The sequence below is a fragment of the Lynx rufus genome, unplaced genomic scaffold, assembly GCF_022079265.1.
Source record: "Lynx rufus isolate CCGP_SWC_20201006 ecotype Redwood Valley unplaced genomic scaffold, mLynRuf1.p SCAF_6, whole genome shotgun sequence".
Lineage (NCBI taxonomy): Eukaryota > Metazoa > Chordata > Mammalia > Carnivora > Felidae > Lynx > Lynx rufus.
The window spans coordinates 56,536,658-56,549,983 of record NW_025814878.1 but is presented as its reverse complement, the minus strand read 5'-3'; the positions used below and the strand labels follow the sequence as shown (position 1 = coordinate 56,549,983).

Genomic DNA, 13,326 nt, shown 5'->3' with positions numbered 1-13,326 from the left:
ATTAAACAAAGCAGCAAGAAACAAGATCAATATACAAAAACCAAGTATATTTCTGTATATTAGAAACATACAACTGGAAATTGAAATTTCTTTAAAGTACCAATTTACAATAAATAGTATTTAAAAACATGAAATTCTAAAGGTAAATCTAACAACATTGTGTAGCATTTGTAAGCTGAAAATCAAAAACTTGATGAGAAAAATCAAATACCTAAATAACTGAAAAGATATGTCATAATCATGCTTTGGAACGCAACATGGTTAAGATGTCCATTCTAAACTGATCTCCAAATGCAATCCCAATTAACAAACTGATTGCAAAATTCATGTGAAAAAGCAAAGGACCTGAAATAGTTAAAAAAAAAAAAAAAAAGTAAAGTTTGAACTCTCATTCTCCAATTCCAAGACTTACTATAAAGTTACAGTAATTGACACAGTAGAGGACTGGGGTAAGAACAGACATGCAGATCAATGGAACAGAACAAAGTCCCAAAACAGACTCAACATACATGGCTCAAATCTTCACCAGGTTTTTAAAAATTACTCTTCTTAATATGTATCTCTTAAAAAAAATTTTTTTTTACATTTATTGATTTTTGAGAGACACAGTGAGATAGAGTGTGAGCGGGGGAGGGGCAGAGAGAGAAGGAGACACAGAATCTGAAGCAGGCTCCGGGCTCTGAGAAAGTGTTCAGCACAGAGCCTGATGCAGGGCTCAAACCTACGAACCGCGAGATCATGACCTGAGCTGAAGTCGGATGCTCAACCGAGCCACTCAATATACATCTCTTTTTAAAGTAAACATAAAAAACAAAAGGCAATTTTTAATGTCTTTAAATGATGTTTGATCCAGTAATTCTATATATCCTACTGATGTACTCTCACAAGTGCAGCACACACACACGTAAAATCAAGTAAGTCATATCCACATGCACTAAAATGGAAAAATGTAAAAAATGTATTAAGCAAAACAAGTTGCAATCTGTGTATATGTCTGTGTATGCATAATCACTTTTGAAAAAAATAAGATAAATACTACTTTGAACGTCTATCCATGAACACCTATTATTTAAACATTTTTTTTAATTTATAAATCTTTATAAAACAAAAAAAATGCAAAACAGTTATTTTTGGAGATCCAAAAACAAATTTCTAATTGACATAAATTCCTAAAAACTTTTGAACTCTGTGAGGCACCAAAGTCTCTGAGACTTTTATGGGACTTTCTGTTCTTCAGGTTTTGAAAAACAGCATTTGCCTACTAAATTAAACACATAATAAACCCTCTATATTTTTGACCACATTCAAAATACCATGGCACAGTATGCTAAGTGAAATAAGCCAGTCACAGAAAGACAAATAGTGTGATTCCATTTATATGAAGAACCTAAAATAGTCAAAGTCATAAAATAAAAGAGCACAATGTTGTCTACTAGGGCCTGGAGTGAAGGAAAAATAGGAATAATCAATAGGTATAAAGTTTTAGTCAAGCAAGATGGACAAGCTCTAGAGATCTCCTGTCCAGCATTGCACCTACAGTCAACAATATTTTGTACACTTAATTTTTTTTAATGTTTATTTATTTCTTAATATTTTTTATGTTTGTTTATTTTTTGAGAAAGAGAGACAGAGAGACAGAGTGCAAGCAGGGGAGGGACAGAGAGAGGGAGACACAGAATCTGAAGCAGGTTCCAGGATCTAAGCTGTCAGCTGTCAGCACAGCCCCCAACATGGGACTTGAACTCACAAACCACGAAATCATGACCTGAGCCGAAGTTGGATGCTTGATCGACTAAGTCACCCAGGTGCCCCTGTATACTTAAAAATTTTAAGATGGTAGGGGTGCCTGGGTAGCTCAGTAGGTTAAGTGTCCAACTCTTGGATTCAGAGCAGGTCTTGATCTCACAGTTGGTGGGATCAAACCCCAAGTTGGGGTCTGTGCTGTTGGCACAGAGCCTGCTTAAGATTCTCTCCCCCACACCTCTCTCTCTCTCTCTCTCAAAATAAATAAATAACTTCAAGAGAAAAAAAGAAAAAATTTAAGAAGGTAGAGCTCATGGTAAGTGTTCTTTTCACAATTATTTTTGAAAAAATTAACCTTGGTACAATTCTATGAGATAAAATACAATATAATGCCATGGCACAAGTAACTAGCTTAAATTAAAATGAAATTTTGAACCCTAGAGATATAAAAAAAAATGTTAAGTTCCCATTTAAAGAATTTTGTTTCTACATATTTTAGTAATTGTGGACTGGACTAGCTCATGAACTCCATGACAGGATCTATTTTTAATATGTTATACACTGTGTATCCCTAGAATCTAGCAAGTAACTGACACAAATAAGTTCTCAATTTAAAAAAAAAAAATTTTTTTTAACGTTTTATTTATTTTTGAGACAGGGGGAGACAGAGCATGAACGGGGGAGGGTCAGAGAGAGAGGGAGACACAGAATCTGAAACAGGCTCCAGGTTCTGAGCAGTAAGCACAGAGCCCGACGCAGGGCTCGAACTCACGAACAGTGAGATCGTGACCTGAGCCGAAGTCGGACGCTTAACCGACTGAGCCACCCAGGTGCCCCAGTTCTCAATTTTTTTAATGAAGGAATAAGTGAAAGCATTAAAGTTGCATCAGGTCCTTCATGGTATGTATGTATTTCCATGTACCCAAGGATTTTGTTTTTGAACATACAGTACTATCTTGAGAAATTCACTTAAACTCTATTTGCCTTGAAGCTCATTTCTAAAACTAAGGAAAGGGGCACCTGGGTGGCTCAGTCAGTTAAGCGTCTGACTCTTGATTTTGGCTCAGGTGGTCATCTCACGGTTCATGAGATCAAGCCCTATTTCAGGCTCTGCACTGACAGCCTGGAGCCTGCTTGGGATTCTCTCTCTCCCTCTCTCTGCCTCTCTCTCTCAAAATAATAAACATTTTTTAAAAAATGATAAAAATAAGGAAGGCACCTGGCTGGCTCAGTTGGTAGAGCATGCAAGTCCTGATTTTGGGGTCATGAGCTTGAGCCCCATATTGCAGGTTGAGTATACTTAAAAATGATAATAAAATAAAAGTAAAAATAAGAAAACTAGGTTCAGATGACCTATTATGGCACCTTTTAGATTTTACAATTCTATAGTTTTCTTACTCTTTGTTCTTACATCATGGGCTTCTGAATCAGGACAGACCTCTATTTGAATCCTGGCTTTGTTACTATACAACTAAGTAAGCTACTCAACTTCTGTGAGTCTCAGTTTCCTTATTTATAAAATGGGGATAAACAAGCACTTCTTCAGAGTATTATGAGATATAATTTAAATAAAGCACATAGCTGCAATTAAACAAATATTAGTTCTTAATCTCTTGAGAGTCTAGACAATAATAGTGTTATAGTAAGAGTGAAACTACCCATATTAAGTGATACATTAGAATTTTATAACTCATAATTATTTATATCAAAAATTTAGATGCACCCACTTCTGACAAAGCTGATTAAAAAGAACTTTAGGAGAAAGTGGTCCTTTTTCAGTCTCCTTCATACTATGAAGAAACAGGAACAGGGCTGAGGTCAATGGTCCAGGGCTTGAAAGTTCCACCATTAATGGGTCCTTTAAAAACATGATCAACTCTTTGTCAGAAATATGCAATTTTAAACTTAAATATTATTAAAAACTAAGAGTTATACTTTGTTTAAATGATGACAACTAAATTGCCTCAAGTGCATTAAGAAACTTTATTCCCACACATATAAAATGAATATTTAAAAAAAATGAGATAATGGAATTAAGTGTCTTACCTTGAAAAACACAGGTATTTTCATATCCTCTGCTCTTTACTTAATGAAAGTATTAGTTTAAGGGTTAAATCACCAATATTTAGTTGCTTATAAATGTCCCTTAATGTGCTTTCCTAAAAGTGAAATTACTTATCTACCTGATATGTATTTATTTCCAATCATAAATTATATTTAATACATTATATTTATCAAATATAATTATAAATTATATTTATTAGCAAACTCCATAGCTTTCTTTTCCCAAAATATTTTATGAATAAAATAAGGAATGGGAAATTATGTCACAAAATTAGTACACCATTCCCTCTCTTTTAAAATGGAGAGAAAAAGCTTGACAAAACCAGCTAAAATTGTGTGAGGGAGAAACCCATTTTATTCTAAAATTTTTCCCCCACCAAGTTTTGCTTTCTAAAATGTTATCTTCACCAGTAATCCTCTCTCCTTACAAACAATAAATTAAAAGCAAATGCCAAATATCATCTTGGGACATTATAGAAAGTGATCTTCTAATACAACTACCAAATATGTTGCCTCATTCGTGTATTTATGAAATACATGTTACATATATATTTCATACCAACTACCCTTAAAAAAAAATCTATCATCTGGGGCACCTGGGTGGCTCAGTGGGTTGAGCATCTGACTTCAGCTCAGGTCATGATCTCACGGTTCATAGGTTCAAGCCCTGCATCAGGCTCTGTGATGACAGCTTGGAGCCTAGATCCTGCTTCATATTCTGTGTCTCCCTCTCTCGCTGCCCCCTCCCTCCCGCCTCTCAAAAATAAACATTAAAAAAAAAATTTTTTTTTTTAAATCTACCATCTGACTAAAACCACAGAAAGGACAGGCTATAATTTTTCCATAGTCTCTGAGTATCAAAAGTGATCTCTGCCATGTTGAAGACATAAACAGACATTTCTCCAAAGAAGACATCCAGATGGCCAACAGACACATGAAAAGATGCTCAACATCACTCATCATCAGGGAAATGCAAATCAAAACTACAATGAGATATTACCTCACACATGTCAGAATGGCTAAAATCAAAAATAAAAGAAAAAACTGCTGGTGAGGATGTGGAGAAAAAGAAACCCTTGTGCACTGTTAGTGGAAATACAAACTAGTGCAGGCGCTCTGGAAGACAGTATGGAGGTTCCTCAAGAAGTTAAAAATAGAACTACCATATGATCCAGTAATCACTCAACTGGGTATTTACCTAAAGAATACAAAAACACTGGGATGCCAGGGTGGCTTAGTCTGTTAAGTATCTGACTTCAGCTCAGGCCTTGATCTCACTGTTGATGGGTTTGAGCCCCACATCAGGCTTTGTGCTGACAGCTTGGAGCCTGAAGCCTGCTTTGGATTCTGTGCCTCCCTCTCTGCCCCTCTCCCTGCTCGTGCTCGCTCACACACTCTCTCTCTCTCTCTCTCTCTCTCTCTCTCTCTCTCTCTCTCTCGCTCTCTCAAAAATAAATAAAAACATTAAAAAAAAATTTAGGGGCTCATGGGTGGCTCAGTTGGTTGAGCGTCCGACTTCAGCTCAGGTCATGATCTCATGGCCCGTGCGTTTGAGCCCCATGTCGGGCTCTGTGCTGACAGCTCAGAGCCTGGAGCCTGCTTCAGATTCTGTGTCCCCCTCTCTCTCCGCCTCACCCCTGCTTGTGCTCTGTCTCTGTCTTTCAAAAATGAACAAATATATTAAAAAAATTTTTAAAAAGAATATAAAAACACTAATTCAAAGGGATACACACACCCCTATGTTTATTGAAGCATTATTTACAATAGTCAAATTATAGAAGCAGCCTAAGTATCCATCAACTGATGAATGGATAAAGAATATGTAGTATACTTATACAATGGAATGTTATTCTGCCATAAAAAAGAATGAAATCCTACCATTTGCAAACAACATGGATGGACCTTGTGGGCATACTAATTGAAATAGGTCAGACAGAGAAAGACAAATACCATATGAACTTACTTACATGTAGAATTTAAAACAAAACACCCAAAAACAAACAAACAAACAAACATGCTCATAGACACAAAGAAGAGATTGGTGGCTGCCAGAGCCAGGGAGTGAGGGGGTAGGTAAAATGGGTGAATGAGGTCAAAAGGTACAAACTTTCAGATATTAATAAACAAAAAAGAACACCTATGAAAAACCTACAGTTAACTTCATTCCTAATGTTATTGAAAGAATATTTTCCCCCTAATTTGGGGATTTTAGGCAAGGATGCCTGCTTTCATCATTTCTAGTCCACATGTTATTAGAGGTTCAAGCCAGCACAATAAGGTAAGGAAAAGAAACAAAAGGCATACAGTTTACAAAGGGCAAAGTAAAACTGGTGATTCAAAGAGCAGTGATCTACGCTGACAGCCCTCCAGCTCAGGTCAACTGTATGTCCTATATATCTAAGATCTAAGACTGAAACTCTCCTCTTAGAATAATGCAAACCTAAAGTGATCAGTTATAGTATCTAACTGCCCTATAATAATCTTGAGACACAGTTCTACATGTAAAATACTTAACATTCAATCACATTTAATAGGAAATCTTTTCAAGTGACTAAGTATCAACTTCCATTTAATGGTTTTCACTATCTCACTCAACTTTAGAAGAGTATAGGACCTACCATAAAGATTTTAAGGGGTTGAACAGGCAGTAAGTTTACAGGCTGGTCTTTCAACAAAGAAATACAATATCGTCTTTCAAATCTGCCTCCTTGGGGAAAAGAAAAATCTAAGATTACTACACTGAGCTAAGAATTTTTAGAACTCCCCTTTCTTAAGTGTTCTCAAATGCCAGATCATGAGCTATATATACACTGTCTTCCTCCAATACACACACACACACACACACACACAATTTCTAACTAAAAACATTATTACTAGTGTCAGCTCCCTCAAGCCAAAGACCACCAGGAACACACTGGTAGTTGAACAAGAGGGGTTTATTACTTGTTGCATTTGGGGACAACATACACGATGGGAAACCATGGGGTGTCTCAATAAAAGGGTGTTGGAAAGAACTGATAGAGGATTTGAGTTTTGGATAAGTAATTTAGGGGAGAGTCTAAGGAAGCAGAAGTCTGCTCTCAGTTGAATGCCGTCAGAAAGTGGGGGTAATTCTATCACTGGGTATCTTGATAAATCTTATCTTTGAGTTAGGATAACCTAAATTCTAGTCTCTTTGGGAGACAAAATCAAGGATAAAGCTATAACTAGTAAAGAAGTAGCAGTCTCTCACTTTGGTCAAAGAAGATGTTTGGGATTTTTCTCAGTGGTAGACGAACTTTGCTTTTGTCTGTGTTTAGATAAAATTATGAAGTAGCCTTGCTTTGTCTTAGTTTGTCAGTCTCAGAGCAACCTAGCCTGAGGTTGGCATTCTGTGAGACTGTTTGAACAATATGGCCTAACTGTAGGTGCCATGCCAGCTTCTGAATGTTAAGCGCTGTTTTTTGTTTGTTTGTTTGTTTTTTCCTTTCTCACTAGCTTAAAAACCCATTTTCAGACTAGGCTCCTAAAAACCTTTAGATGTTCACCATTAAAACCAAATCTACCTTTAAAGAATTAAAATGCTGTATTTAAGGAAATGTTACCAGTAATTACAAAACAGGAGTCCTAGACATTTTGCTCAACAAAACAAACGCCTTTTGTTTTTTCCAGTATGTTTGTTTGAAAGCTGCCTTAATATTTTTGTATTGTTTGACCCACGATATGTTTGAACCCTAACAGATCTTGAAGGTATAACTTTAGAATTTTAAAATCTGATTATTTCACAAAATGCTTTTGAATGATTTTTTCAAAATATTTTTTCAAAACATCATTTCAGTTAACATTCGGAGAAATACTAAAGGTAGATTTTGACACCATCAGTGGCTCATCTAAAAAGAGCTATTATCCAGGTAGTCATACTTCTTACCAGGTGAGAGTCTGAGGAAGGAAAAATCTTGAGTTTTGTACCATTTTCTTTGCTCTCATTCATCAGTTCTGAAAGAATATAAGATTGTGCCAAGTTCTAAAAGAAAACAAAAGTAAAGTCTTCTGATTCAGTTGTAATATGCCTCTGATTCTATGGAATAAATACTCTCTTAAGCTCTCAAACGTCATCTAACATAGCAAAAAAATGTTTAAGTTTACAAAAAAAATGTTCACATTTAATAAATGTCAGTATTACTGATTAAATCACAGTAAAACACAGAGAAGGCCTTCCAGAAGCACTGTGTGAAAAGGGGGCATACATACGTTATGCAGCAATGGTTAACGATAGCCTAAAACAAAAAAGAAAACAGAAAAATCTCCAGGGGAACATTTAGCTGTCATTTGCTAGTTTACAGGTGTGCCAATAAATACAAATTAATCGTTTACATTTTACAAAGTTTCCTGATGGCTCTTACCTGCATGACTGCATTGAAAAAGCAAGTATTTCCTAAATTTGTAATTCCTTTCACAGGCGTTACACTGTTGCCTTTTCTTCCTTTCTTTTTTTCACCTGCTTCATATTTTTCTTCACAAAGTTTTAAGATTCTAGAGAATGCACCTAAGTTAGAGAAAACATAACTGACATAAGATATAAAATTCAATAACCATCATTTAAAATAATTTAAATATATTACTTAAAATTAAGTAACATTTCCCCTTGAATCACTGTCCCTGAAGTGATGTCACGGACAAATAAATGTCTCCAGTTGGTATCCTCCTACTAAATAATTTTTCATTTTGACATACACATCTGTACCTCATACCATAATGAAGAATGAATTCCAGATGAATTAAAAATTAAAAAAGAATAAAGTAAGAAAAATAAGGAGAGAGCATCCAGATCTTGGTTCCTAAATACCATTCCCCACAAAAAGAAATGAAGACTCCTTGGGGTGCCTGGGTGGCTCAGTCAGTTAAGTGTCTGACTTCGGCTCAGGTCATAATCTCAACAGCTTGTAGGTTTGAGCCCCACATCGGGCTCCGGGCTGACAGCTCAGAGACTGGAGCCTGCTTCAGATACTATGTCTCTCTCTGTTCTTCTCCCACTCATGCTCTGTCTCTATCTCTCTCTCTCAAAAATAAACATTGAAAAAAATAATAAAGAAATCAAGACTCCTGATTCTAAACCTGGGGCAGCAAAGAAACAAAATAAACCTATAACATTTTTATTGTACCAGAAAATAAGGAAGTGTTCAAAAAAACTGATGAGTATGTCAAAATACACACCATTTTGAGTAAGTTCCCACTGGTCCAATCTGGGAAAATTTGAATATCAAAATAAAGAAGGGTACTAATAGTTTATTATTCACTGAGCAAAATGAGAATGGATCTGAATGGATAATGGGTTTTTTAAATGGGAGGAAAAGAGAAAAACTTTTCCTTACAAGAGAATGCCAACTAACAAACAGAAGAAATGATGGAACTGGAAAATCACCAGATGGTGGCATTTTTTTGTATTCTTGCAATTTTTCTGTAAGTTTGAAATTGTCAAAATAAAAAGTTTAAAAAATTAATAACTATGTTATAAAAAAGTAAAACACCAGGGACCAGGGCCCTGTGGCCAGGCCAAATGCCATGAGCAGGGTTCCTGTGCCCCTGGCCTATGGGCCTCTTCCCTGTCCCCTCAGTTTGCCATTTTTGGAGTTTTTCATTATTATTAAACTGATGGGACTTTTGTGTTTTTATAGTGACTCTGTGGTGCAGCTCTTTAAGAAAGCTAGGACATGTCTTAGATGCAAAAAAAAAACAAAAACAAAAACAAAAACAAAAAAAAACCACCTATATGTTTGGCATATAAGTGCATGTTTTGGGCTCACTGATTTGTATAATTAATACAGATTTGAACATTATAATATCAATTCATCATGTTTAAAAACAATATGAAAATGAATAATTTCTAACATTTATTAACTGACATGATTGATCATACATATTAACAGCACGTTACTTTCTGAATCAAAATATAATTTGAAGTTTGATGGGAAATTGCCAAGTTCTCCAATCTTTTGGTTTTAACTGAAATATTATTTTAAATTCCTTTCAACTTTCAGATTTTGTAGTTCTTCGCAATTATACGTTTTATTCATCTAATACTGATATAGTGTCTTGCATTGCTAATTAGCTTTTAAATATTTGGCTATCTCCCCAGATGGGTGGGGATCAGAAAACGTCTCTACTCTTTCTTCCACAGGGCTGTGATGTTGGCAAGAACATCCATAATAAAAATTTAATGTAAATGAAAAATGTACCAGATTAAACAGGAGATCCAGTAGAATCTTGGCCCTCTAAGCTTCTGATGAGTTTTTTTTTAATTTCTTTATTGTTTATTATTTTTGAGAGAGAGACAGAGAGACACAGAGCAAGCAGAGAAGGGGCAGAGAGAGAGGGAGACACAGAATCGGAAGCGGGCTCCAGGCTCCTAGCTCTCAGCACAGAGCCCGACACGGGGCTCGAACTCACAGACCACGAGATCATGACCTGAGCTGTAGTCGGCCGCCCAACCGACTGAGCCACCCTGGCACCCCAGCTTCTGATGAGTTCTTAAGAGTAAGTTAAGACATCCCCTCCCATGCTACCCTTCTATATGACAGCACTGAGGGAGATGAACAGATGCTGGAGGTAGCTCTGTGTTCAGGGACAGAAGCAGGCAGCAAACACCATAAAGAGAAACTTTAATCTTGGGTAAGGGCAGACTGATGTCATGCACACCCTGTTGGTTCAAATAAGGTTTGACTTGGCACCTGTGACTTTTGCCAAAAAAAGGCATCAATCGAGGGGGGTTATTAACACATTTTCTTTCTTTTCTTTTTAATATTTATTTTTTGAGAGAGAGACAGACAGACAGAACATGAATTGGGGAGGGGCAGAGAGAGGGAGACACAGAATCCAAAACAGGCTCCAGGCTCTGAGCTGTCAGTAGAGTCTGACACGGGGCTCAAACTCACGAACCGCAAGATCATGACCTGAGCCAAAGTCAGATGCTCAACCAGCTGAGCTACCCAGGTGCCCCAACACATTTTCTTATAATGTTTTCAGATTAAATGCAGAGCTGCTATCTGCAAAGTACCCAGCAAGGTAAGCACTATGTAAGTGTGTGAAGACAGACCAGAGAATTGTTATTTGTGCCAAAATCCAGATCTTCGTAAGCTATTCCTCATGTCCGTTGTTTATACGTCCTCACTTTTAATCATTTCCTATAACTTCCTGGTTTTTTCCCCCCTTCAAGTTTATCTCTTATTTCTAACTGGATTTTCTGAATTGCTAATATGAACTTGCCTTTTATGTTGACTGTGGTTCTCCTATCTTTTTGGCTTTTCTTAATTGTATTCTTTCAGCTAATTCTTTGCTTAAAATTTATTTATTTATTTTGAGAGAGAGAGAAAGCGAGAGTGAGAGTGAGAGTGAGAGAGAGAGAGAGAGAGAGAGAGAGAGAGAGAGAGAATCCCAAGCAGGCTCCACACTGTCAGCACAGAGCCCAATGCAGGGCTTGAACCCACAAACCATGAGATCATGACCTGAGTCAAAGTCGGACACTTAACCAACCGAGTCACCCAAGCACCACTGTGGCTTTTCTTTTTAACATGTGGTAACATCTTATCACAACCCTAGAGTTCTGGGTTAACACAGAAAAGAACTAGCAAGATAGATCTCTTCTCCTGTCTTCCATATATTAAAACATGTGATAAGAATTAAATCCCATACTAAAGCTTGGGGGCAAAGGCTGGTGCAATCAATGAAGAAGTCACTGACATGCAGAGGCCAGCCAATGGAGAAAAGGAAAAGCAGGAAAAAAAGCAAAGACAATATTCCAACCTGCAAGCTAATGTGAAAGCAAATGAAAAAAGCCAGTCAGTGGTTAAGAAGCACTACACAAGGGGTGCCTGGGTGGCTCAGTCAGCTAAGCATCTGACTTAGGCTCAGGTCATGATCTCACGGTCCGTGGGTTTGAGCCCTGCACTGGGGTCTATGCTGACAGCTCAGAGCCTGGAGCCTGCTTCAGATTCTGTGTCTCCCTCTCTCTCTCTGTCCCTCCCCTGCTCACGTGCGCTCTCTCAAAAATAAACATTAAAAAAAAAAAAAAAAAAAAGGAAGCACTACGCAAACAAGAGGAGGCCCCATATGGATCCCGTTGGGTTTGGGAATAAGAGCAGTCTACCTCTTAATTATACTGAGATCCCAAGCACAGCCTAAAGCAGGTTTCAGCTCTCATTAACAGCAACTGCCACTAGATGGCTTCATAGTGATTGTTAAGAGATTAAAGATGATAGAGTAATTAAATCCAAGCATTAATAGTCCATCTTTTTGGGCAAGGTTGTTACTCTGATTTTACATTTACAAAACTCAGTCTCCAACATGTTAAGTAATTTGCCCAAAGTCTTAAAGACAATCTTTTGACTATAAATCTATTGTCATTTTACCACCTAATTTCTCTTCAGTGATTCATGCACAATGAGAATTACAAAAGATTGGGAGGCAAGAGTCTTACATATTTAGGTGTATGTAACACTGAAAAAATGACTCCTCAAAAGTACTTCTTATACTTAACATTGCCATAATGTTTTTTTGCTAATTAACATGAAAAAATGTTGGGGAAAATAAACTATATAGATTATATTAACCGTACAACATATATACATATACACATATATGTTTTTGTATTTTACAGTATTTATCATTCACTTGGAATAAATGTTTTATTTTTCCAGAAATAAATTTTATTCTTACAAGAACAGCATTTTTTAAAACTGTAACATGCAAATCTCTGTACCACATTTACCCATCAGTTTTCAAAACATCTGGGATAGCATCCTAAAGTAAACAATGTTCATAAGACCATCTGGACAAAACTGCGGGCAAGAAAAAAAAGCATAAACATATGGAAAAACAGATTTTACCCTTCCCTTCAGCAGTAAGGGATGACAAATGTCGAACCTAGATATATCCACGCTTCACTGTGCGATGCTTTTCAGCACCACCTGGCTCTCCATGCACAGCCACCAAATATGGACAGCACTGCCAGAAAGAATATATCCACAGGGCAATGGCAATAAAAATAGTTTATTTCATGGTTAAATAGCCACTTCACACAAGTGGCAAGGGTCTGTTTATTGACTTTTACATCCAAGTCTGTGAGAACATACTCAAAATTAATTATGCTATTAGGCTTAAATATTAAATAGATCAGATCATTTAACTAGAAAATAAAATGACATATTCTAACAACTATTTAAATGCGTTTTAAAGTACAAGTTTTTAATTTTACTAAGTAGTACATTTATAAAATTTAACAATTCAAATTCAATTGATTTATTAAATTTCCATTGTGTGTCAGGTACTATAGGAACCACTATCTGTAACTGTTTATATTTAATTGCTTAAGATTTACGAGTAAAAAGACTGATACACAGTGAACACCATAGGGATATTAAACCTTATATTCATAATAACATCTTAACAAAACTTTTAGAAACTAAGTATATTACTTCCAATACATTGCTTTTTATTAAAACACACATACCTGTTTGTATGTCAAGTTATTGAGAGATTGATTCA

General features: G+C 36.3%; 1 protein-coding gene across 2 annotated transcripts in view; it reads right to left on the bottom strand.

Moving 5' to 3' along the window:
• The window catches only part of USP45 (ubiquitin specific peptidase 45), a 74,073-nt gene that overhangs the window by 36,242 nt on the left and 24,505 nt on the right, over window positions 1-13,326 (bottom strand). For both annotated transcript variants that reach the window (XR_006966220.1, XM_047102486.1), the window contains exons 5-7: window positions 8,190-8,332; window positions 7,715-7,810; window positions 3,471-3,601 (exon numbers count right to left, since the gene is read on the bottom strand). Coding sequence is in view for 1 of the 2 variants with exons in the window: in XM_047102486.1 (XP_046958442.1) it covers window positions 3,471-3,601; window positions 7,715-7,810; window positions 8,190-8,332 (370 nt within the window). In the remaining variant the exon portion in view is untranslated. The remainder of the gene's footprint in view (window positions 1-3,470; window positions 3,602-7,714; window positions 7,811-8,189; window positions 8,333-13,326) is intronic.